At 41.5% G+C, this 26669-nt stretch overlaps 1 protein-coding gene across 1 annotated transcript in view; it reads left to right on the forward strand.

Annotated features, from left to right (window-relative positions):
* Positions 1 to 658: 658 nt before the first annotated feature.
* The window catches only part of LOC138605072 (endophilin-B2-like), a 27440-nt gene continuing 1429 nt past the window's right edge, over positions 659 to 26669 (forward strand). The window contains exons 1-11 of the mRNA XM_069677153.1: positions 659 to 784; positions 5383 to 5524; positions 6090 to 6101; positions 6817 to 6945; positions 7234 to 7367; positions 7458 to 7550; positions 10723 to 10785; positions 15088 to 15111; positions 15467 to 15556; positions 16624 to 16724; positions 21584 to 21815. Coding sequence (XP_069533254.1) covers positions 695 to 784; positions 5383 to 5524; positions 6090 to 6101; positions 6817 to 6945; positions 7234 to 7367; positions 7458 to 7550; positions 10723 to 10785; positions 15088 to 15111; positions 15467 to 15556; positions 16624 to 16724; positions 21584 to 21815 — 1110 coding nt within the window. The 5' untranslated portion in view covers positions 659 to 694. The remainder of the gene's footprint in view (positions 785 to 5382; positions 5525 to 6089; positions 6102 to 6816; positions 6946 to 7233; positions 7368 to 7457; positions 7551 to 10722; positions 10786 to 15087; positions 15112 to 15466; positions 15557 to 16623; positions 16725 to 21583; positions 21816 to 26669) is intronic.

Below are 26669 nucleotides of genomic sequence, written 5' to 3' on the forward strand. Positions count from 1 at the left end.
TACAGCTTTGTCCATAGGGGTCGCCAAAATCAACACAAACCGAGAGTTCCTCACAGCAGCTTTAAGTGTTATTTTGTTTTAAGTGAACATAGCTGTATATAGCACTATTGTCCAAGGCATACCCCCCCCCCCCCCCAGACAATAAGGTAGACTATATCATATCCTTATTATTTGAAACATTCTCAAATAAATACAATCCAATTATCCATGCACATAGTTTGACTTTTGTTTTTGATCAGGTTTTGAGGTTTTTCTGGGATTTTATTCTCTACTCGAAAACACTGGAGAATTCAATAAACTCAATGTAAGGTGTATTTTTACGCACTGTAGTTACTTAAGCTTATAATTTAAAAGGAAACATTAAATTGCGACTTTTTTGAATGGGGTTTGGTGAACGAACGATAAGTACATGTGCAATAATGGAGAAATGTTGCATCTACGCTTATGTAACATTTGATATGTATGGTGGCAGTGTACATGCTGCAGGGTGTCGGTGAGAGATGCATATATCTGTGGCCATATATCTCTATATATAGAGATGCAAACGCGTGCTGTGGTCTCTTTAAACGCAGGGCGGAGAGCAGATTTCCGATCCTCCATGAAGCGGATTACGATCCTGCGTCTGCTGCTACATCATCTCAGCTGATCCGGAGGATTCCCTCTGCGGGGACAAACACAAGCCCTGCCCGCCTGAATGCTCGGCTCGGACCAACACGCCACCATGGATTTTAACGTCAAGAAACTGGCATCTGATGCCGGGGTCTTCTTCACCCGCGCAGTGCAGGTAAGATAAATACCGCAAATAATCAGCGGGACATCCCTGCAGCCGAGCACGGAGCAGCCTTCTCGAATATGTGGATTCATTGACTGTCACCCTGCGGGGACGGAAACCTGCTGCGGGCCCTGCTGCTGAATTCATACAGCACTAATACTACAGATTATGGTGTCTTCATTTACAATTATTAAGATGAAATCAGGTGTTTTATGTCGTGTATTCTGACGAGGACAGGCAGCGCTGTAAGCCGATAAAGGTTTGTCCAGCCTCGATCCATTATTGATGGCTTTGGTCGAGTGGCAGCAACGTGTGACAGCAGCAACAGGAACAGACGCACAGACTCTTTATTGTGTAATATATATTGTATTATTCATGCTTAACTGAATCGACAAGTGCCCATCCTATGGATTGGATAACCCTTTAAACTAAACCCCGTTTTAAAAAAGTGTCAATTTAATGTTTCCTTTGCATTACGGGGTGCAAATAACAAGAAGAAGCAACCCGACTGCCACTCACGAATACGCAGGATTAATTGAAATTCGGCACCCACGTCATTTATTTAAACAATTTAGTTTTTCTAATATTTGTCCACCAAACCCCATTAACAAAATTGAAAATATAACAATTGCTTGTGTTTTACGAGATGTAAATAGGTACAAAATTCAGACCTACTTCCAGTCACTCATCAGCAGGACTGACTGAGAAATTCTGCATCTACAAATACTCTATTTAAATTTACCATTGATTTACCAAGCCCCCTTCAAAAAAGTGGCAATTTCATTTCCCTTTGGTGTAACGTGCTGTAGGAACCAGAACTACTTCGACTAATGATTCAGCAGAATTATATAAGAAATTCGGCATCAAGCAAATACGCTCACAAGCACCTATTTGAATTCATAATCGTTTTTATATCAATAGTCCACCAAACCCTCATCAAAAAAGTGCCAATTTTATAATTCCTTTTGCATTATGAGCTGTGAGTAACTAGAAGAACCAGAGATGGCTCCATTTATGAAACAGCAGGATGGACTGAGAAATTCTGCATCAATATAATGCATTAACAAACATTTATTTTAATTAACTATTGATTTTTTTATGATTGGCTCTGCTTTAGTTCTTAGAGCTGCAATGTTAAATCAATTTGTTGTCAACTACTAGATTAATTGCCAAGCATTTCAATAATCAATTACTTGATTTGAGTTGAATTTTCTGACACATTATAGACTTAATGACTTTTTGTTTAATTTAGAGAATAATCTACTTAGAACCAATTGCTCTATGTTTCTTCACAGCCGTATTAGCTACTGCTGATTTAATTTCTTCAATGTCTGATTGACTGGATCCATGAATGCAACACGTTCAGATCTGACAGTTTTTCTTGAGGCTGACCAAAGGCATTGTGGGAAACAGGAAACCACTGACTGAAGAGGAAGTAGGCGAGACACACTGTGGGACAGAGAACAACACGTGACATTTATCATATTTATCCTTTCACATTTCTCCAGAATAACCCAGAGTAGCATTTACCTGCAAGGTAGCTCCTATTGTCCTCTTCCCACTCTCTTTGCATTGTTCATGTGTCCTGTTACCTTTTAAAGAGCAACCTGCCAGCAGCTAACAGTCCTGTCTTTGCTAGCTTTCAGTTCATTTCTCACCTTTCTGCAGTGATGTAGAAGTGTACCTCAGGTGGTGTGAGTACACTGTGACATCACAAATGGGTTTCGTCCAAAGTATGCTCAAAGCACTCTATAAAAGACTTTATTATCTTGTAGCCTCCAGTTTGGCATTTAGTAGCTGCTGTTTTCTTTTTGTTTTTTGAGTCGGAAGTGACCATATTTGGACAAGAGGGTGGAGCTGGAAAGGAGCGAGGGGTTGACAAATGCTAAGTTATCGAAGTCCACAATTATGCAGTAGATAATTAGCTACTTAACAAGCTAAGCTAACCAGCCAGTTGTGTTAAGCCCAGAGACTTTAAATGAATGCTAACTAAGCTGCTATCTCTGGAACTTTAAAATGAAGCTAACCAGATTGAGAGGCTAGTTTGCTCCGTTCCTCAAGCTCTCTTAGCTTTTTTAGTCTAATTAAAAAGCAACTCTTGTCAACTAACACCTAAAATAGCATCTCATTCTGTGGAAAACATGGTTGTTAACGTGCTAATCAGCCTGTAAATAAAATAGCAAAGGGTGTAAACTGTTTAGCTTTGACAGTTCCTTGCTGCTTCTTCAGCTCCCCCTTCTAAATATGGTAATTTTCTGTCCACCTTTACATGAACAAATCTCCAAAAGGCTCCAACAGCACAAACACTGCCAAGAGGTTACGTTCAGTAACTGAATTAGCTGAGGTGACACCTAGCAGAAAGCTAGCAGCTCCCACCTGTCACTCAAAGAAGCCCCGCCATTAATGGTGCATCACTTTAAGCCTCAATATAATGTAAACAGGTGAGCTGTATAAAGAGTCTCCCCGTACAGTTGTCATGAAGAGAGAAATGAGCTATAGAGACCCAAACTGTTTTTTGTACCAGGCTGTAAACATGTTTATTTCTGCTGTAAAGTTTAACATGGGGCTCTATGGGGACTGACTCACTGCTGGAGGCAGCCTCAAGTGGACACCAGAGGAACTGCAGCTTGTGGCACTTTGGGCTGAACATAGAGATCATATTGTAAAGGTTTTTTACTCTCATATTCAGCTTCATATTAATGTTAGTTTTCATAATGTCTGCAGTCTGTGATGGTAGCTTCCTGTAGGTGGTAAAAGGTTAATCAAACTCCTAAAAACCAATTACCCCACGATGAACCGGAGGGTCCCTGAGGATCTGGACTGGGGCCTGGGAATCCAGCCTTAGATCGACTCTGTCCATCTCCTTTATTCCCTCCTGAATTCCTCCTTTTTTTTTAAGAACTCAGAGGTTTTTCTTGTCATTTGAACTCCTGAAGCCTCGGTAGGTCTAGGTTTTTTCTTCCTGCTGTTATGTGACAGTGATGATGAATTTCTTACTCATCTGTGAAGTCCAGCTGGCTGCTTCCTCCTGTCAGTCAGACATGAAAACCCGTCAGGAAGATGGAAGAAGAAGTCAGACAGTCGGTACTAACGGCACAGATGGTTGGATTTTTCTTTTGGCTCTGCGGTTTTGCAACACAAAGTTTGTCACGAAAGTGGGCGTTTTTACAACATTTCGACATCGCCATATGTGAGATTTACTTGCTACTGGCTTCAACTAAAACCATTTATGTTTTATTTGCATTAACAGGCATGGTGCATTTAACCACCATCTGCTAAATGTGATATCTTTGAACGGGTGATGTTTGTTGGTTTTGTTCAAGATGTTTAAAATGAGGAAGCAGATGTTTGGAGAGTGCATTCAGGGGCATTCTGTGAACATCTAGAGAGCTGCTAAATATAATAATGTTAATTCCTCCCAAAATATAATGACATTTTGGGTTGGAATTAAATTTGTTCTTTATTGTCGTCACATGATCGTCATATGGATGCACAATAGTTCAGTTAATATTTAAGGTTTTTATACATCAAACTGTTAATACAAATCCAAGACAATATTTGTGTATAACACAAACAAACTAAGCAATTGAGGCAAAGGTAGAGCAGCATCTCCTGTTTTCTGAGGTTAAATTAACATTTTTGTCAATGGAGTCTGGTGGCTTTCAAGAGAGTGATGTTCCTCTTGTTATTCTAAGTGTCTGACAACATTACAGAAAGGATCCCTACAGAGATAGACCTTTTAGTTAAAGTTTTTTTTTTACGAGAAGCAGACGTTACATCGCTCTCTTCAAAGACACCAGACTCCATTGACAAAACCTTTATTTTTTGTTTGCAGAAATCAGAAATAGACACAGCTTCAAATAGTTAATGTGTTTGTGTTATTGTTTGACTTTTATTTTAAATAGTAAGTGCAGATCCAACACAAAATGAGTGTAACACAAACAAACCAACAAATCAAGGCAGCGGTAGTCCACTAACTCCTGTGTTCTGTGAAGTTAAATCAGTGTTTTTCTCAATGCAGTCTGGTGTGTTTGCAGAGAGCGATGTAACGTCTGTGTGTGGTTAAAACAATCCTCTTCCTCTGTAACAAAAAGGTCTATCTCTGTAGGGATCCTTTCTGTCATGTTGTCACACACTTAGAATAACAATCTGAGCCTGTCAGTGGAAACAACAAGAACTTTTAGTGGACGACCTTTGACCCATCAATTATTATGTTGCAGCCATTACAGCCTGTTTCACTGCTGCAGGCTGAACTAATCTGCTGGAGCTTTTAGACCCAGAAATGTAAAAAAAAATCGCCCTTTAATGTTTATATTCATTGTCTAATTGTTTTTGTTGGGTTTAATGTGTTTCAAAGGACCATCAGTTAGCCTAGCCTAAAAATGCTGCTGGTGTGTCTTTCATGCTACAAGTGACACATAAATAAATACAGTTTGTAAACCACAGACAAGTTCAGGGTCCTGTTCAGTGTATACAGTATGTACGTCACAAAAAAACAAGACTCCAGCCAAGCTAGCAGCTATGCGAGACGGTATTTAATGTATTAATAATTGATGTAATTAAATTTTTGCATATGTACCTGCGATGTACTCTGTTTGTTTGTGTCCCAGTTCACAGAGGAGAAGCTGCTTCAGGCTGAGAAGACGGAGCTGGATCCTCACTTAGAGAACCTGATCACTCGGGGGGACGGCACCAAGAACTGGACCGAAAAGATCCTGAGACAGACGGAGGTGCTGCTGCAGCCCAACCCGAGTAAGACACAACAAGTCCGCTCATTGTACGGAGGCCCAGAGGAGGCAAATTACATGTATAGCCTTTTAATGAGTCAAACTGAATGAGTACGAATTTTCTTAAGTGGTTGTAAAATAAATATAAAACATTATTAATTTTCTTAACCAGAACATCTAACCAACATCTTTCGATCATGGACTGTATCTAAGACGTAGACTCAAAAGTGAAGCCAGTAGAAACACAACTGGAGGCTTCAAACAGGAAGTTGACAAGCAAATTAGTCAAAGTCACTTCTTAACTTTAACTACGGTCAATGAGATCAAACAAGCAGGAGGCAAAAGTTATTTTGAAATGTGTGAGAGAAAGATCTGTATGACTTGTTTTAAAGGCAGCTTTCTTTACAGCAGCAGCTTCAATTAACTTTTTATTTTCTGTTTTTTAGACAGAGACTCAATTTTGTTATTAAGCAACTTTTATTATAACAATTAGAGACTTTGTGAGATAGAAAACACGATAACAGACTATACTTTGGTATGAGTGATGTCTAACTGTTGATCTGTGTATCTTTTAACCCTCCATGCTCCAGTTGATCACACAGGTAAGTCACTCCCAGAGTGCTGTGTAAGAAAACACTGTGAACCTGACCCTTATAAACAATAATAACAGTGGAGGTTTTTTTACATACAGTTTAAACTCAATAGATGATTGTTTCATATCACATGTTTGAAGTGAGACTACAGAGAATAAGAGTCTGCTGCAGCGTGAACGGACCGACAGTGTCCATACAAACAGGTGTTGAATTACTAATGAGCTTCATGCAGGGAGACACCTGTAAGCACTCGTGTGATTGGGTACAGCCAGAGCTACCTGCAGGGGTAGATTACCAAATAAATGGTGGTTTGATAATAGTTAGAACAGACAGCGCTCACATTAACAGTAAGGTTAAAGGTTTAACTTGAACTGAAAGGACTCAGACTGTGAGGATGTGAAGCTGCAGTCATTAAAACTCAACGCTGCAAATGAGATCCGTGTTTCTGGGTTTGTGTGTTTTTGACTTTGCAACGTTTATGTATTTGATCAGATCTCACATTTGATGCTCCGTGCATTTATGAAAGATGACTGCGAACTTTAATTTCAGATTGTAGATTTGTAACTGCGTTTGTAGTCTCAGAAAAAAATGTGCTAACTCTCTGGATCTTCACATTTTTAACAAAACAATCTTTTTTCTTTCTTTCAGGATGTTCATACAGCATTTCTGTAGAATTGACTCCAATAAGACAGTTTGACATCTCTCTCTCTCACCTGTCCTCAAGGTGCTCGAATAGAAGAGTTCATCTACGATAAGCTGGATAAGAAGCTTCCCTCCAAGACGACCAACGCAGAGCTGCTGGGACAGTACATGCTGGACGCTGCCAGTGAATTTGGTCCAGAGACGCCGTACGGTCAGTGGAGCTACAACTGAGACTGATGTAGTTACGTTACATGCCTGGTGACACTAGTTGTAGTCTCCATCTCTAATGCGTGTCAAAGGTTAAAGAGACAAGAGAACCGTAACACTGCCTGACACATGAAACACTCCACAGCCATAATTTACCCGTCGTCTCTGTCCACAATTGACATGAAGGAGGAACAGACAGAGGAGGTGCCAAAAGGTGTCCTCAAGCTGGTTCAGTTATTCCAGAGGATCAAAGAAGGCAAAAAGTGTGTATTTGTGTGTTTGACCATCACAGGCAGCACTCTGATCACAGTGGGAGAATACCAGAAGAGACTGGGAGGAGCCGAGCGCGAGCTCCTCCACACCTCAGCTACGACCTTCCTCACTCCTCTACGCAACTTCCTGGAGGGAGACTGGAGGACCATCTCGGTACGTCTGATATCTCAGAAAATCGGCGCGTTAGCTGAGCAGAAACGTCGTGTTTCTCGCTGCCTAATTGGTTCCTTTCTTCCTCTGCAGAAAGAGAGGCGACTTCTGGAGAATCGACGTTTGGATCTCGACATCTGCAAAGCTCGCTTGAAAAAAGCGAAGCAGGCGGAAGCCAAGGCGGCGGTGAGATTTCACATTGTCTCTGTTGTTTGCCGCTGTTTTTTTTTTCCTTCCTTCTTCTTCTTCTTCATCGTCTTCTTCTGCTCCTTCTTCTCCTCATTTTTCTGCTCCTTCTTCATCTTCTCCTCCTCCTCTTTCTTCTTCCTTTTCTTCTGCTCCTCCTCCCTCCTTTTCTTCCCCTCCTCCTCCTCCCTCTCCTCCTCCCTCCTCCTCCTTCTTCTTCTCCTCCTCCTCCTCCTCCTCCTTCTTCTCCTCCCTCCTTCTTCTTCTCCTTGTTCTTTTTCTTCTCATCCTTCTGCTTCTTCTCCTCCTTCTTCCTATTATTCTCCTCCTCCTCCTCCTCCTCCTCCTCCTCATCCTCGTCCTTCTTCCTTTTCTCCTCCTCCTCCTCCTTCTTCCGCCTCTGCTAAAGCGTTCAGATCACAACAACCATGAGACAAAAAGAATAATCTGTGATCAGGTAGACTGAAAATGTCCTTTGCTGAAGTAAACTGTAACGTTCCCTTTACTGCAGTCTCTTAAAGTAATATTAATGACGTCCTTTTGCCACCAGGGGGCGGCAGAGAAAGCTTAAACACAGCAGGACTTTATTATCACTTATAAAATTAAAAGCTTTAAAATACTTAAAGAAGGTAATATTCCACATGTCAGTTAACGAGAGACACCCAGCTGTTTATATTTTTATTCAAGGTTAAAGCAGTTTTTCTTTTGCATTATGTTGGTTGTTTTTATTCAGCATGGACGCACTGATCAGATGACTTCAGATTCTGCCTGCAGTGCCTGATGCATGTTTCTCAACCTCAATACGAACAGCTTCTCTACGCCTTGCGCTGATTAATAGACACTTTATCCATCATTTAATGTGGTCCTTTTCTCAATACAAATACTAACAGCAGATTACAGTCCTAATAACACTCAGGAACAGAGTTAAGCCCATAGAAGTCTTGATAAATGTACAGATAACAGTTGATGTTCCGAAACAGCAGGGGGCGACGTTCTGCCCGCAGAATGTCAACAGCTGGACTGTCAATAAAAAGTGGACGTAGTCGACGTGTCTGAAAAGTGAAGTCAATGCAAAAGTGCCATAAGCCTGCATTCTTTCAATTGTCCAGCAGGGGGCGTCTCCACTGGATGTATAGAAGTCTATGAGAACATGCTCCTCCTCCTCTCCTGATTTATTCCCTCAGTAAACATGTTCCTGATGAGTTTATGGTCTCAGTCTCTAGTTTCAAGTCTTCTTCAACACAGCATGATGTTCATTTAGTCACTGATGCTCCCATTGAGAGTCACACCGACCAGGAAGAGGGGAGGGGTTAGGGCGGGGCTACCTGTGATTGACAAATTGCTGTCACTGCGACCCGATAAATGTCTTGTGAGAGTTCTGTTGCTCTAAAAGACACTAAGAAATTGTGTTTATTTTTTCAGGAAGTAAATTTTGTTCACAGCCTATTTCTTGCTAGCCAAAATCAATGACTGTATATATAGATGGACAACGCGTCTCCATCTGCTCCCATTGGACAAAATTGATGCCAAAATAGCCCCTGTGATAGGTGCTGCCATCTTGCGATGGTGACGTCATATGGAGCCAGAGACTGCGCAGTAGAGATCGGCGAGTGAAGCGGCCGTAGCCACTTCCGCTAACCCAAACACACACTTAACTTACCGATAAAACAGCAAGGATCCCGCACGCCGCCGTGTTTAACAGCAGAACAGCTTCTTGTGTTGGTCTGAGGTTAAAGTTCACAGGTATGGAAACTTCAATGACTGTAGTGATTATTTTAGTTACGTCTCCGCTCGCGGATCGTCCTCCGCTCTGTTCACCCGGAACTGATCAGCTGCAGGAGCCGAAATTTGTAAACAGAGCTGTCAATCATCGTTTTGACAGCATCAAATAACTAATTAAAAATAAACTTGTCAGAAAAATTAACACTTGGACATAAATCAGCATGATAAGAACTGACTATAATGACAGAAACCATGTTTGAGAAAAATGTATTTGACGTGTATTTTGATTTTCTAGTTTGACTCATGTCCCATCTGTTAACATGGAGGAGGCGGGCTTTATGAGCTATACTGCAGCCAGTCAGCAGGGGGCGCCCGAAATGTTTTGGCTTCACTTTTAGGGAGCTGTCATGTCGTCCATCTTTTTATACAGTCTATGGCCAAGATTAGCATCCCAATTAGTATCACAGTTTCCTTTAATTATGATGCAACTTGCTAACCAAGCTAGTGCTAGCATTAGCTGATAACTCAGTGTTGCTTGTTCCTCTCCAGCTCCACCCTCTCGTCCAAATATGGTCACTTCTGGTTTCAAAAAAACACGTGGCTACGTCCACTTCTACAGTCTATGGTTAAAAATAATCAAATGAGCCTGAGTACAGTGTTCAGGGAAAAACGACAAGAAAAATAAAAAGTTAAAACATAATTTACCCCCGACAGGCTCCTCACAAGCTTCTCTAAGCTTCCAAAATTCCCGTTGCATCAATTTAAAAATAAATTCCAGTTTTTAGCTATTTTGCTAAATAAACATAAACGTTTATAGCTTTGCAGATATTTGCAGTTAAATTTGCACAATTGATTTCCATTTATTGACACACAGTAGTTTTAGTTTGTTATTTATTATAACCATTATTTACATTTTACAAAAGTACATTTTCACATGTTCTTTCTCCTGGCTTTTAAATCTGCTAAACACACAAAGTAAATCAATACACGCCTTGTATTTTGTAAAGTTTGTAAAATGATAACAGTGCAAATACAACAAATCTTTACAAAGATAAAGTAGCATAAATGGAGCTGAGGCTAACTAGAAACAAGCTAATAGAAGCTCATTTTAAGGGAAACACAACAAACAGGAAGTTGATCCCTCAGGATTAGAATGTAATGTGACTCTAAATATTTACGGCATTAAAGAGCTCGATAAATTATTCGCAGTGACTTTGAGCTCTTTGTAACTTTTTGTCCCCTTAAAATATGAAATCCACTTTAATTTCCCCACAACAACAACAACTGTCTGCTGTCTGCTCTGACTGTGTTTAAATGTTTCTGCTGCTTCTGACCTGTGTTATTTTTTTGCTGCTGTGCTTCAGGCTAACTTTACTTTTGTTTTTCTGCATCATGATTGAAACTGCATGACTGAGCCAACATGTCTCCTCCTCCCTGCTCTCGTTTGTAGGCTGCACCCGATTTTCAGGAGACAAGGCCTCGAAATTATGTTCTCTCTGCCAGTGCATCAGCGGTAAGAGTCCACAGTGAAACAAATGGCGTACATGCAGGCTAACATGCTAACAGGCATACAGCATTAATGGACTAGCTTTTATGTGCTATGTAGCTTAAGCCTAACAGACCAGCTGTATGTTTAAACCTGACAATATGAGTGATACTTCTTTCTCACAGAATATAAAAGCCTAAAAACTCAATGTTGCTTAATTCAGTACGCTTGCTGCTTGCCATAGATTTATTGTGTAGGCATATTACTGTTTAACAAAACTGTATTTCTACAGCGCCTGTCACACAAGCATAAAAACCAAAGTGACTCACACAGCGAGATAAAAACAGCAGAGACAACAAACGTAAAGAAAAAATAGAAAATAATAAATTGAAGTGAAAATAAAATATCGGCATCAGCTGAACATTTCTGTGAACCTGACAGGCCAATTAAAAGACACTTTAATTATGTTCATGCAACTGAAACAGTTTAACTATTCAAATGATTTAATGTCATTCACCTCACACTGCGATACAGTAGGTGGCAGTATGCACCTTAAATGAATATGGTGCTTTACAAGTTACCTCAGTTGGGGTAATCTTTCTGTTTACTCCAGTGACTTTGTACATTTGGAAACATATTGTTTTTATGTCAGCATCACAGTAAAAGTAGGAATAAAAAATCCAATATCGGGCTTTGCTACTATTCAGGTCTGTCAGACTCGGTTAATCGCTCTGTTGCATGATGTCTGCAACTTAAATATAAAACTGATGACTTGAGCATGTCTGCATGTACATTTTTTGTTGTTTTAACAGCCTGAATGTTCAGAGTTAATACTTTATTTGACACAACAAACAAACACAGTGCTGTATAGTTTGAACAGACACCACATCTGTGTGATCTGCAGGAATGAGGAAAAGTTTGGTGGCCCTTTTGCACCAAAATGTTCCCTTTTTAACTATTTAAGATGAAGATTGAAGAATTTCATCATAAACATCACAGGAAAAGTTACAACGGAGCCGTTTCTGGATCAATCAGCATCTGATCTTCCGGGTAAACTGTCACCTGCTGGCCCTTAAAACACACCTGAGTACTAAATGAGCATGATCAAGAACACTTCTTAAACTTTAAACCAGAGCTGTTTTTAAAAGGTCATTAGATTATCCGCCTTCCTGTCAAACTGTCTTGTCTCGCTGAAATGTTTGCGGTGTGTTCAGTGTGTTTCTCTGTGTTGGCTCTGTAATTAAAACAGCTGCAGAGCGGCTGGGAGAGCTGGGATGTGGCGTCGGATCCCAGTGTGTCAGAGCAGAGCAAGGTTATCATATCTGTCAGAAACCGTGAAATAGGATTAGAAACGTGTCATTTGGTGGTAGAAACGTCAACACCTTTCAGACTGTTTACAGTGAGATAGAGTGTGAGAGTGACTTTGTGGTAGATTTTTGTTACCTCCCCTTTCCTTACATTATAATGCCTCATGGCCAGTTTTTTCTTATAAGGTAGAAATAAATGTAGGTATCAGCTGTGATTCAGTGTCATTGTGGCTGGAAAATGTGAATATAAGTTTACAAGTGATGCAGAAACAGACACGTGTCATGGGGACACATAAGATACCAAAAAGTGTCTTTTAATGAAACTGGTGGCAAAACAAAAACCTTGTTATTGTTAAATTGTAGGTTAGTATCATAAACCATGTTAGCGAGTGGAGTCATTTGGCAAGCTACAAGCAACATCGCTGGAAAAAAATGTTTATTAGTGGATAATGTTGGAGTCCAAGTAAGCTAATGCTAGCTACCTAGCTGTAACTTAGCTATGCTGCATTTATCTGTTGTTGTTGCTTTGTAACATTAGCTAATTAAGTTATTTGCTAACAGCTAGCTAACCAATTTTCCCGCCATATCAGCCCTCGGAGTCTGCATGAATACATTTACATAATCTACTCAAGACAGTATTTTGCTGCCTTAGCTAGCTTGCAGTTAATACATGTTAGTGAGCAAGCTAACGTTAGCTATCAAAACCAAACAAAGGTCACCCCATGATTCGATTGCACTGCTGATGTTGACCCTAGTTTTCCTACAATGTTGACATTCCTGTTTAGCAAGACGGGCTTCACCAGTTAAAAGTGTTTGTGCTTTTTGTTGGACTCTTCGTTGTGGTGTGATACGGTCATTTATTGAAGTTAGCTGCCTTCATTTTTAAGCTAATGTTAGCACTGTCGGCAGTGGGGGAAGCGAAAGAGTAACAAGGCTCGACATGACACCTCCTTCAGATTTTCCCAGGAAAACTATCCATCACATAAAAATACAGCAAAGGTCTCCTTTCTTTAGTCATAACATGCTTCACACAGAGAGACATTTAAGCAATTCACATAATATGACAACCTAAACACTTCGTTATATAGACTGACTAAAAGCACGTTTCTCCATCCTCATCGATTAACTTCATATAAACTAATATTTTTCTTAGAAGACTTTAAAAATGTGTAACCCACTGTGTCTCTTGATATCCAAACCAAACACACTGAAAAAATAGACGAGCATAAAACATTAAAAAGATAACATAAGAAAGCTTATTTTAATTTTTCATGCAATTTAAAAATTCCTGTCAAGTTTATAACTATGTTAACTTTTTGATAACCTCTGTTGACCACAAGGGGGCGCAGTGAGACAGTCAAACATGAGTCTCCCACGTCTGCAGAAAGTAGAGTAAAGGTGAAATGCAGGTCAGCAGCAGCTGTCAGACACAAGCATGTTACTCTGCTATTCACTTAAAACAGGTTCTGTCTCTTATCGGCCGCTCGAATCACACAATAAATGCTGGTTGAAAAAAATAATTTCATTTAAACTGAGATTCACCATCAAATAAACAAAAACAATTAACCTGTGTGTCATATTTTGTATTTGAATTAAAATGTGCTGCTGTTGGTTTATTAAATTCTGATGTTTAGGAGATTTATTTTACAAAATTCAACCACTTTCTTAAATATTAAAGGAAACCATTTAAAGGAGAGCAGCTTTTCAGGCTGTAAAATAACTACTCGTTTTAATGCTGTCATATCACATGTAAGATTTAATGTGTATTTATCACCAAATACACTCTACATGGAAGCATTCCTAATCCTGATTAAGGTTATTATCGTGAACGAAAACGAACGAAATAATGAAAACTACATCGTCAAAAACATTTTTGTTAAAATAAATGAAAATACATACGAGGCTTTACAAAAAGAAGTGAGTAACTGAAACTGTAGGCCGAGTGTGTTTACAAAACTAAACTGAAATAAAACTGTATTATTGTATACATTATTTATTTTTCGTTTCATTTCAAACGTCGTGGTGAAGAGGGAGCCGAGCTTAGGATTTACAACTTGATCTGCGTTCCAACCCTCACCTGTGCTCATGAGCTTTGGGTAGTGACCGAAAGATCGCGGATACAAGCGGCTGTGGAGGTTTTCATCCAATGGATGAATGCACCTTTTATTTAATCTCAAAAAGAAATTGAGGTTTCCCTCATTTCCGGTGCTGTCGAGATTGCAGGCACATTAAAACGGCAAAAAGAACAAATACATATAATTAATCAGAAAACACAGAGCAATTAATTAAAACAGTTACAATTTCACACAGTGGCTGGAAATCAAAGTCCTAAACTCTGCAAGAGAGGGAAGAACTTCAATCTTTAGAGTGTGTGCAGATTTACCAGGTTCAGCTCGAGGGACTTTAAGAAACCAATCAGAACAAGTCATGTAGGTTCTGATACGAATTCCAACAAGTTTGTGATGTAAGGAGCTAGCTGACCAATAAGGGCCTCGAAAATGTACAAACACCAACTGAAACTGAAACTGATTCGACAGTCCTCTTTTCTTTACTCAGTGACTCCATCAATTTTAGGCCATTTACCGTAGACATGCATCCTGTCATAATCCATATTTCTGGCTCTTTATACATAATTTATTTCGCTCTAATAAGTCTCCCATATTACAGAAAACTAACACTAAAAAAAACTCAAAAGTACACTACAAAGTGTACTACTACAAGTATTCTACAAATGTGTAAATATGTTTTAGAAAATATATATAATATGATACATTTGTGTGTTTGAGCCTGTCCTGGGATTAGGAGCCAAATTAATCTGCCATTAAGCTAATTAAAGAAATCGTCATAACACAAACAGGCTTTAATTTATTCACAGCTTAGTAAAGACTCATTTAACAGATGTGTTCACCCTGCTGGTTTCTGATCTCCTTGTTTGGAGCGCAGACGGAGTTGGTAGATTTATGTTGTGACATTAAGTTTGATTCATGACGGCTTCTTTCTCTTCTCATGCTGCTCCTCTCAGCTTCTCAGTGAGGAAGTGGACAAAGTAAGTAGCTTCATTACTGGACTGTGTGTGTGTGTGTGTGTGTGTGTGTGTGTGTGTGTGTGTGTGTGTGTGTGTGTGTGTGTGTGTGTGTGTGTGTGTGCGTGTGTGTGTGCGCGCGTGTGTGTGTGTGTGTGTGCGTGTGTGTGTGTGTGTGTGTGTGTGTGTGTGTGTGTGTGTGTGTGTGTGTGTGTGTGTGTGTGTGTGTGTGTGTGTGTGTGCGCGTGTGTGCGCGTGTGTGTGTGTGTGTGCGTGTGTGTGTGTGTGTCTACCAGTTTAAATGCTTTGTGGCTTGCACTACACATGTTCCCGCAGCCCTCTGTAACTCTTCCTTCCTGTCCTTTATATCCACTGACAGGCTGAGCATGAACTCCGCGTTGCTCAGACAGAGTTTGACAGACAGGCTGAGGTCACCAGACTGCTGCTGGAGGGCATCAGCAGCACACATGTGAGTGCAACAAGCAGCGCCTTTGTGTCTCTTGAGTTCCGGCAGTTCTGGAAAACTGTTAGTCAGAGGCGCCTGACTTTCCTCTCTTCCCGTCTTCTAAGAAGAGAAAGAGATAGGGGTTCAAACAGCTTTTGTGAATAACGAGCAGCAGCTTGTTCCTGGCTCAGCTACAGTATTTTATGAAGGAACCCTGGAGATGTTGGATCAGGTTCCGCTCCACATTTCTCACAGACATGAACTTTGATCAACCTGGGAAGATTGCATGCTACGATATAACCAAAGCTAAGCTAAAGGGTTGCTAGAACTAGATTTGTATTTAATGCGCTGAGCCAGGCAAGCTCTTTCTCCCCGTCTACAGTATGCTAAGCTAAGCTAACTGCTGCTGGCTGTAGCCTATAATTAACAGACACAGCCAGGCTAGCTGTTTCCAGTTTTAGTGCTAAGCTAAGGTTCATGGCTGATAGCATTAGCATTGAGACGTAAGAAGAATGAAGACGTAAGAACAGCTTATTTCTCAGATTTAATAACAAAAAAGACACAGCCCCCGAGTTCTGTTTAGCGCCATTAATCACCCAGTAGAACCTGCTCCCACTGTGATCGCCCCCTCCTCAGCATCTCTTTTTGTCAACAAGATCAACTCTATGATCCAACATTATGCCACCAGTCTCATCCTGTTTTGCTGAAAGGAATGATGTCTTTGACAAATTCCAATCCGGCTTTCGTCAAAGGCATGGCACAGAAACCGCTCTGTTAAGAGGTACAAACGATATACTCATGCGGGGTGATAGGGGAGAACACTCAATCCTGGCCCTACTCGACTTAAGCGCTTCTTTTGATACCATTGATCACAATATCCTCCTTAATCGACTAAGCAGTCATGTTGGTATCTCAGGGAAAGCCTCACAATGGTTTCAAGTCATACTTTTACATGGGGTGCCTCAGGGGTCAATCCTTGGTCCCATTCTTTTTTCTCGCTTCCCCTTGGACAGTTAATCAGTCGTTTTGGTTGTATATCACATCACTGCTATGCAGATTCCACTCATGCTGTGTTTCCTTTCTCCCCACAGCTCAACCACCTGCGATGTTTGCAGGACTTTGCGGAGGCTCAGGCCACCTACTATGCCCAGTGTCATCACTACATGCAGGACCTTCAGAGGGAGCTCAATAAGTGAGCATTCACTGTTTTATCTGGGACATTTGTACGGCACAGGAAGCTGAGATCAGGGCGTTTGTAGCTCAGTCAGTCAGGTCAAAGGGTCATGGAGCTCATTGCAGTATTGAAACGTCAATGTTAGTTTTTCTAACTAGTCTGCACATGTTTAGCTTGTGGTAATAACTGTGAGACAGACCGCAGACCAGCCAGTGTTGGCTTCGGCACACATTCCTGTGGCTGGAAGTGCGTAATATAAATTAAGATAAACAACATCTTGCATTAATGTCACACCAGTGTCAGACTGCTGAGGAAAAATCACCCAAAAACAACTAAAAACAACCGCAACGCCGGTCTTACAGATGTTTCTGGTTTCCAAACAGCCTCACAGTTTGATGACTGTCGTGTCCTTTATTCCTCAAAAAGGAATTTAGTATGAAGTAGTCTCAGTTTGCTTTCTCTAATATACAGTTTTTTATGTGTGTGTTTTATGTGTGAATAGGCCCGTACTGGTCTAACAGAGAGCACTTCACATGTCTCTGTCTGCATGTGGAAGATTTAAAATCTCTGTTGGACAAAAGTTGTTTCATCACGACACCATATTTTACAATTCTTTGGAAAGCGAAACAGTTGTTGCTCATATTTGGTTTTGATTTGACTCAATGCATGGCGCTGCGATCAATACAAGACAATATTAATCATAAAATAACACATTTCTCTTGGTCAAGTTTTACCACTGTTTCTTCTTAAGGTGTCTGGCCCAGGTTGTTGTGTTTCCTCAGTATTTTGTCTCGTTACGATGCTGTTTGCATAGCTGGCCTGTTAGTATCTACTGACTCATGTTTTCTACAAAAAATCCAAACTTGAGTCATCATCTGGTCACCTCGGCCTGTGAGTCATCTTCAGTTCATGTAGGAAAAGGCTTACGACAGTGGAAGAGCCTCTTGTCTAAACAAACGGCTCATCACCAGTGGCTGTGAGCAGACATGCATGTGTAAATATTTACTGTCAGCAGGAAATGACCTCACTTCTCACTTCGTTTAATTATTCTCACAAGTGGAAAGAGTTTTTCTATCGACTGATGAACCTATATTTAGCCCCGAGGTTTTATTTATTACTTTAACTGAAGTAATATTGTAATGATTTAGTTATCACAGGCTGTATATAGGACGTGGACATGACATCAAAACTATTCAAAACAAGCTCTGTGGTGCCACTGATGCACGAAAAATGTTTTCTGCTTTTAACTCCCTCCTCCATCCACCGCCTCCCCCAGCCTCCACCCAGCCTCCACCCAGCCTCCACTCTGCTCACTCCAGACATGCTCGCCACGTTCTTCACAAATAAGGTTCCTCCCATCAGAAATCAGTTCTGAGCCTGACAGCCACCAGCCAACGGCGCCTCACTCACCTCATTCTCCCCCCTGACAGAGGACGAAGTCTCCAAGCTTTTGCAAGACTCTCGGTCTGTTGCAGGTTTGATGGTACGGGTCAAGTGGACAGGTAGTAGGCCATTCCCCCCACACTTAATCCTGCAGTCCCGCACATTATCAACTCTTCACTGTCAGCGGGTGTGTTCCCCACTGCATTCAAGCAAGCTCAGGTCCCCCCACTTCTCAAAAAAACACCCTCAACCCAGACCAGTTTGAAAACTACAGACCAGTCTCACTTCTACGCTTCCTGTCACAAATACTTGAGCACACAGTTTTTAATCAAGTCTCTGACTTCATGTCCAAGAACAATCTGTTGGACCCAAATCAGTCTGGCTTTAAGCGGGGCCACTCTACAGAAACAACACTACTGTCGGTAACGGGATCACTGCATCTGGCTAAAGCTGCTGGACAGTCCTCAGCTCTGTTGCTGCTAGATCTGTTGGCCGCCTTTGACACAGTGAACCACCAAACCCTCCTCTCTTCTCTCTCTGAGCTTGGTATCTCAGGATCTGCCCTCCTCTGGTTCATGTCCTACCTCTCAGGGAGATCTTTTAGAGTATCTTGGAAAGGAGAAGTGTCCAAACCCCACAGCTTATCCACAGGGGTGCCTCAAGGGTCAGTGCTCGGTCCCCTTCTCTTCACAATATATACCACCTCACTTGGTGCCATCATCCGCTCCCATGGTTTCTCGTACCATTGCTATGCGGACGATACCCAGCTCTTCCTGTCATTCCCACCAGATGACGCAACAGTCTCCGCATGTATCTCGTCATGCCTTGCCGATATCTCTGAATGGATGAAAGAACGCCACCTTCAGCTCAACCTATCCAAGCCTGAGCTCTTTGTCATCCCAGCCAGTCCCTCTATGCAACCACAGATCAACATCCAGCTTGGACAAACTGAACTCATACCCACTAAGTCTGCCCGGAACCTGGGCGTCATAACTGACGACCAGCTAACCTTTAAGGTTCACGTGACCTCGATTGCTCTGTCATGTCGATTTTCCCTGTACAACATCAGGAAGATCAGACCCTACCTGTCAGAGCATGCAACACACCTGCTGGTACGGGCTCTCGTGATATCACGCATTGATTACTGCAACTCCCTCCTGGCAGGCCTTCCTGCACGCACATTCAAACCTCTGCAGATGATCGAGAACGCAGCTCTTTATGAACGCCTCTGCACTTACAGATATTGATTCTATTGATGATGATGACATCGAGGATGTAGCTATTGATGATTATTATTATTTAAAAACAAACAAACAAAAACAAAAAACGTCCTGTAGACTGCCTGTCAGCACCAGTGCTCCTCCTCCTCTCCTTAGTTATTCCCTCAGTAAACATGTTCCTCATGAGTTTATGGTCTCAGTCTCTAGTTTCAAGTCTTCTTCAACACAGCATGATGTTCATTTAGTCACTGATGCTCCCATTGAGAGTCACACAGACCAGGAAGAGGGGAGGGGTTAGGGCGGGGCTACCTGTGATTGACACCACAGTGACCACTTGTTCAGTGTTTCGTTGTACTACAAGACACTCTGAGGAGTCGCCTTTAAATTTGTTTCAATAACTAGCATGGTTGGCATGCTAGCTAAATTAGCATCTTAATTAATATCACTGATGAATTCACTTCACACACACTCACACACACGCACACACACACACGCACGCACGCACACACGCGCACACACACACACACACACACACACACACGCACACACGCGCACACACACACACACGCACACACGCACACACACACACACACACACACACCCTGCAGTTTCAGTTTCAGGGTTGTTGGTAAATGAGGTCTAGACATTTTTACAGCAGCGGATGCTTTCAGAGGCAAAGGCTCACTTCACTTCTTCATTTACATTTATTCAGCTTCGTTTGATGTTTCATATTACCAAACACGTCCATTACTGAAATGAAAAAGGAATCAATCTGTAAATAATATGAAGATTAAACTCACTTAACTGTTTGTACATTTTATTGTTGGACAACATTATTAACACCATGTGTGACTGTACATCAGAGGGCCCCGGGTGTGAACGTTGGCCTGTGCCAGGGTTGTCCCTCTTCGATCCTGTTTGTGATTTTCACGGACAGGATCTCATGGTGGAGGGAGGAGAGTGTCCGAGAGTGATTTTCCTCTCTGGTTTTTGCAGATGATGTGGTTCTGCTGGCTTCATCAAACTCGAATTTCCAGCAGGCATTGGGGCGGTTTGTAGCAGAGTGTGAAGGGGTTGCAATGAGAGTCAGAGCCTCTAAGAGTGAGGACATGAATGTTGTTTACGTGCAGCCTCCTTGAGCTGCTCATGGGGGTGCAATAAACCTCACAGTTTGAATTAGATCACAGTTTGCAGTCCATGTGGGAGTACACTTCCCAAGTTAACCAGACGTCCACGGTCGGCTCCGGTTGTAACTCTTGATTTTCCTGGCTGACGGTCGCTTTCCTTTTCAGACTGTTTGCTTCATCTGAGCGTCGAGTTTGTTTCTTCTTCTTTGGATTTTCACTTCTTGTTGAAGTTGTATCTGTAGTCATCCATCTTTTCTTTGTTTGTTCAGCCATAGTAGATTACTGTTTACTCGCAACACTTGCAGAGAGCGGAGAAGCAGCCGCTTAGCTCCGCCTACCCTCTCTGGCAGACCAACCACTGCTGGCTGATGGAAAACGTGTCACTAACTGGGCGCCGCCACAGACACCCAGCCCGTAATAATACTATATACTGCAGATGCAAAGGCTTTCATCAGTGGGCCGTAGGCTCAGTCACCATGTGTTACCTCATTCAGAGAGAGAGAGAGACTTAACAGACATTTATTTACATGAACATCTCAAAGGAAGGAAACTTTCGTCATCCTGACCCCAAACTGTCAGCTTAGTGTTGAATTTAGACGTGTGCTGCATTAACTATGTTTTTATTCTGTTTTAGGTCAAAAATAATTAAACAAAACATCATCTAACAATGGTGAGCCTTAACTTTTGCATTAGTCCATAGTTCATGTGTGCTGAACCGTGTGGGATGATCCATACGAGCATGGATCGACTACATTCCATGCACGATCTTTAATTAACGTGCACACGTGTTATTTCCAACTCAAGTTCTCGTCAATGATGACACAGAAGAAATATAAACATGTTTGTTCAGAAAATCTGACAATGTTGTTTGTGTTGTGTTTGCTTTTAACACAAAGGCAGTAATTCAAGTACAAACAAATATTTGAAATATTCCACGTTTCCTCTTTACCAGCTGAACGGATCCAAATCAGCGCACTATATCTTTTCTTGTTTTCACTCTCGTGACACATCTGCACCGGATCAATATTACACACATCTGGATGTAATCCCCATCTGACCACTGTTTGCTGAGAGCAGGAAAATAAACAAACTGGAAATCTGATACAACATCTCATATCCTTCCTTTGTCTTCCAATTTGTAAACCAGATGTGCTAATTCTGTCGGCGCCCCCAACTCCTCCGCTGCTGTCTGCCCAAACCCCGTCTCCTCTGCCTTCCTGTCTGGACCTTCCTCTCCTGGAGCCACAGTCTCCTCCTCCAGCCAGAGGCCGAGAACCCTCACAATGGAGCAGCTTCCCGTCACAGGAGCCAGAAAGGCCAAGGTCCTGTATGACTACGATGCCCACGATGCCACTGAGCTCTCCCTCCTGGCTGATGAGGTACACTTAGATTCTCTGAGTCACCTCGCGCACTAACATTGTGTTAAAGGGGGAACAATGTCTGACCTTGTACACAAGTAACACCACAACATTTAGACCTTTTATTTTTATGTGAATACATCAGTCAACTGTTCTGTTTCTCTATGCAGCGTCACCAGGATGCTCTCATTACAGGACAGGCTCACATGTCTTATAATAACAATCACATGCCCGTATGTACAAAAAGATTATTACTCTGAGCCATGTGTTCCTCCTGTCCTTGAAGTGATTTCCTTCAACTTTAATATCAAACACGAAAACATCAAATCTCATAATTTTAGCAGTCAAAGTTGACAATAGGGGGGATGGGGATGAATAACAGGGGGATGGCCCAATTAGAGCCCCGAACAAACACCCCAACATCTTTTGTAGCTGTAACTTTCCTTAGAGGGACATGGCTCTATGAAACATGAATACATGCATAAATAACAGTTGCCATGCGTTGAGGGTCAGGCTCTCTGCAGAAACTGTTGCTTATGACTCGTTGGTATTCCCCTGTTCCTTCGTGTGTGATGTAGTAATCATTCCACAGTTTCATAGCCCCTTGTTTGTCTAAAGTTAACAGTTATTCTAAAGGAGAACAGTCTGTAAATAAATTAAATAAATAGCTAATAACAGAGATGTGGACTTGAGACTTGGTGACACCTGTTTTGATGACTTGCGACTTGACTTGACAAAAAATAAATGACTTGAGACTCGACTTGAGGCGTGATGACTCGGATGACTTGCGTGTGTTCATAAGTTTGAATGTTAGCTGTTAAATATAAAATGATAAAATTCAGTGTTGTCAAGTTCCTGTCTAACTATCAAGTATGTACGCAGCGCAGACGGGGAATCATGATTGGACGACTCAAAAAGCTCCCCGGTATGTGATTGTCATGATTGGATGACTGGCTGTCTGTCAAACTCCTCGCTATGGCAACACGCAACATCAAAGCCCCCCAAGAGAAGCCTCATCAGTCGTACTCGTTACTCCTCCGTACGCTCTCAGAGCAGACCATCATCATGGCTGCGTCTGTGCCAAGATAACACAGATACAATTCACTGTCAGACTTTGTGAACAGGTTATATAAACTGGCCAATAATATCATTATTAGACGGGCTGCTAACACCTTGTGTTTTCTCTTTATAAAGACCGGATACTACAGGGAAGAGTGCTGGATCTGGGGTGGAAAAAAAGTGATTTGGGACTTGACTTGCCTTAACTAAGGACCCGACTTGACTTTCCTTAACTTGCCCAAGAAAAAATGACTTGAGACTTGAGCATAGATGACTACGTCACAACACTTGCTAATAATAAAAATCAGCATATTCCTGACTGATGTTACACTCACAGTGAGAGCTGCATCCATAGCGACAGCTTTGTCACTGTCAGAGTCTTGATGATCTTTCTGTCGTAGCTTCAGATTTTGCTTCTTTTAACTTTTATTGCTTCTCTTCGCTGTTTTCTCTCTTTTCTTTTTTCCCTCTGTAAACAAACAAACGCCAAATTTACTGGACTTCTTTCGGCGGATTGATATGATTACAGTTAGTCCCTCGGATTGTGTGATTAGAACTGCATCCCTAACAACGACAAATACTGATTATTCATTAGCAGCAGCCGGCTACAGTAGGTTAACAACTTTGTTAACCCTGAAATGAGGGAAACCTCTGGTTTGCCGTTTCAGAAAAAGAGGTAACTTTAACTCTGAGTTGGTTACTATGGTAACTGAGTCTGTGAACCTAACCTGGTCGCGAGCAGGTTTTCTTCAGGACACTCAGAGTTTCGCTCCGTCTCCTCCCTCTAGAATATAAAACCCTCATTCACTTCCTCATTCATTCAGCCCGTCTCATGCGTGTGTTTGAGCGGTTACAGATTAAAAGAAGAAACGTAGCGTCTCTGTGCTGCTCTGACCGCTTTGCAAAAGTCTTTTATAGTTATGATAAAAAAAATCAAAAGACAAATCTGCGTCAAAGTCATCATTTGTAGATTTTCCACCACCACTGCCGAGAGCGCTCAAACAAGACGCCGTAATTTTTTTTTTTTTAAACTAACACAGTTCACTTTAATCAACATGAATTATAATGTATGTGAAGTCAGCATCATGTTAGGGATAAAGCTAATGCACATTAAAACAGCCACTGAATGATATTTAATCTGTTTCATATTTAAAATATGACTGAAGTGAGGTTCAGCCATGAGCCTGTTCTGCCTGAGCCGCACCTTTGAATGATGTTTAGGTATTTTATTTTTAGCTGCTTCCATGTAGGTTTTTCTCTGGATTGCTCCTAAATTAATATAAATTTTAGCTTCCGGTCGTGATTAAGTATTAAATAAATAGACCAGTTCAAACTTGCGCATTTACTCGAGCAGCAGTTTCTTCCCACGCCGCTTCTCTCTCTTTTGCAGCTGCAGCCGTGTTACTTTATTTTTATAAAAACATGCTCGTATTCGCTGAACATCCGCGTGAGGATTTCGAGCTCCGCTGGTGTGACGTAGGAGGACGTCTTTTTGTGTACCGTTGCCATGGTGAATCGTGGTATCGGGGCTCCATTAATGCTGGCTTTTTAACTCCAGCTGAACCTACTCAGAGTTGATTGAACTAACTCTGATCAGCTGTTCTGAAACCAAAAAGAGTAACACTCTTCCGATTCAATGTTGTTAGGGTTGGACGTGAGCAAAATGTGTGATAAAGGCTGGCAGGGGCTGGCTTACATCTGTCACAGGTAGGACTGACCCCAGGGAACAAGCTTGACCTTCGACATATGAGGCCGGTGTACAGTCTTAAATGGAATAAGGCCATGCCTTGCACAAACGGATGATGAATTCATGTTTTTAAGAATGTTAGACCACTGACTTTCTGATATATTAGTTTCCAAGTTATTTTCCCAGTTTATAATTGAGAGAGATGTTGTTCCTTTAACTCCTGGTTTGGTTTCTAGAATTAAGTCAAGAGATGTTTTTGGTGGCAGGGAAGGAAACTAATTTGTAAATATCGAAAGAAATGATGTGCTGGAAGAGCAAATTCATTCTTAATTTGATCAAATGACATAAGAATGTCCCCTTTAAAGAGTAGCCTAAAGTTCAAGATTCCCTTTTTGGACCACTGATCAAACGCCTTGTCTGTAAGGGATGCTGGGAACAGGTGGTAATTGTGTGTGGATGTTTGAGATTAGTTGGATACGTTTCTGCAAATGTAGACATGGAGACTAATCCGTAGTGTTTCCTAAATTCAGACCACAGTTTCAAGGAGTGCAAAACCACAGGGTTCTGACAGTTCTCTGGGTATGCAATAAAGCGATCAACACAGAAGAGCAGGAAGTGAAATACGAGCGCGAGAGCGAGATTCAATTTGTAACCAAGCAGGAATTTCAAGGTTGGATGTGTCGCACAATCAACTGTGTGTGATCACATCAATTAAAACGTCTTTAAAGCCATTCCACCTCGAGATCCTTTTTTAAATAAATCATTAGATAATTATTGGTTGAATATTTTTGAATAGTTTTCATGAGTCGTTCCTACATACCTCTGAACCAGTTAATAACACACAAGCAGGATACTATTTTCTATTCACAGAGTCTGTAGGCGTGCGACTACATACAGGAAGTGTTCTGTTTTCTGTTTGTAGTACGCATGTAGTCCGAGTAGTATTGACCAATCACGTATCAGCAGGCTTCGGTGTACGCAGGAAAAACAGTCAGTGTGGAGAGCAAAAGCAGGCGGAACAGTAATGACATCACGGCTCCATCAGCGTGATCTGAAGATGATTTGGCTTCTTATTCATCTCTATAAACAGACTCTGCATGTCAGTACAGCTCGAAGATGATCTAGATAAAAAACTTGACAACTTGAGACAAACCTGCTTGACGCTGTGTCGCCAAAGCTGTTCAGCGTTTAGGTTTCCCGACTTCCTTGAATGCATCATAAATGATGGCTCCGCCCTCCGTTTCCTGTTAAAGTAGTGTTCTTCTCCTCTTGAGGACAGACCTGACAAAGCTTCATGTTGTTCCTAATCTGCATCATGATGTTGTTCTTTCAGCAAACTGAAGAGCCGTTAATTAAAGTCGATCACAAGAGAATCTGTTTCTGTTTGGGCTTCATCCCGCTGCAGTAAGCCAGAGTGCAGCCTCTGTGTAACTTCCTGTTTACAGTGAGACTGAGACTCAGCACAGACAGATGAACGGGCGCTCCTCCGGGGGATGGGACGAACTGAGAGATGACAGCGTTTATTTAGCAGACACATCTGGAGGGAGAATTTACCTTTGATCTGAACACACGGTCGCTGCTCGAGCTGCTGACTGGACTGTAAACGATGCAGCGCATGGAGAAGAATCGTCATTATCGCGGGACACTGGCTACATAGGAATGCCGATAATATTCACATATTTTTTAGCTCAAATCGTTCCCTAAACCGAACAAAACTGTCAGTTTGTTTCAGGTTTGGCCTCCAATAATAATCTATAAACTCACTACATTAACATCAGAATCTTTGTAGTAGATTTGTTGATAGATAAAGGTTTGTCCACTTAAACGTTGATATATTTCAGCTCTACTTAGTCGTGACGCCCTGGTGGTCAGAATCGATCGACAGTCAGCTAACTTTATTTTGAAGATCTGCAGGAAGTCTCGTCTCGGTTGCAGCAGTGCAGCAGTAAAGTTACAAGAGTCTTGTCCTAACACAGAATCATCTCTGTGCTGAGCTCTGCTGGAGCTTTAATCTGCTGATTCACACAAAGATCAGCTTCTGGAAACACGTTTTGAATACTGTGAAATATGTTCTTTAGGGCTTACCTTTAATTGACTTCCTGTGTGCTACCGCCAGAGCTTTAAATGCT

This window comes from Semicossyphus pulcher, unplaced genomic scaffold (assembly GCF_022749685.1).
Source record: "Semicossyphus pulcher isolate SPU_LCO1_2020_fin unplaced genomic scaffold, fSemPul1.0.p SCAF_28, whole genome shotgun sequence".
Taxonomy (NCBI): domain Eukaryota; kingdom Metazoa; phylum Chordata; class Actinopteri; order Labriformes; family Labridae; genus Semicossyphus; species Semicossyphus pulcher.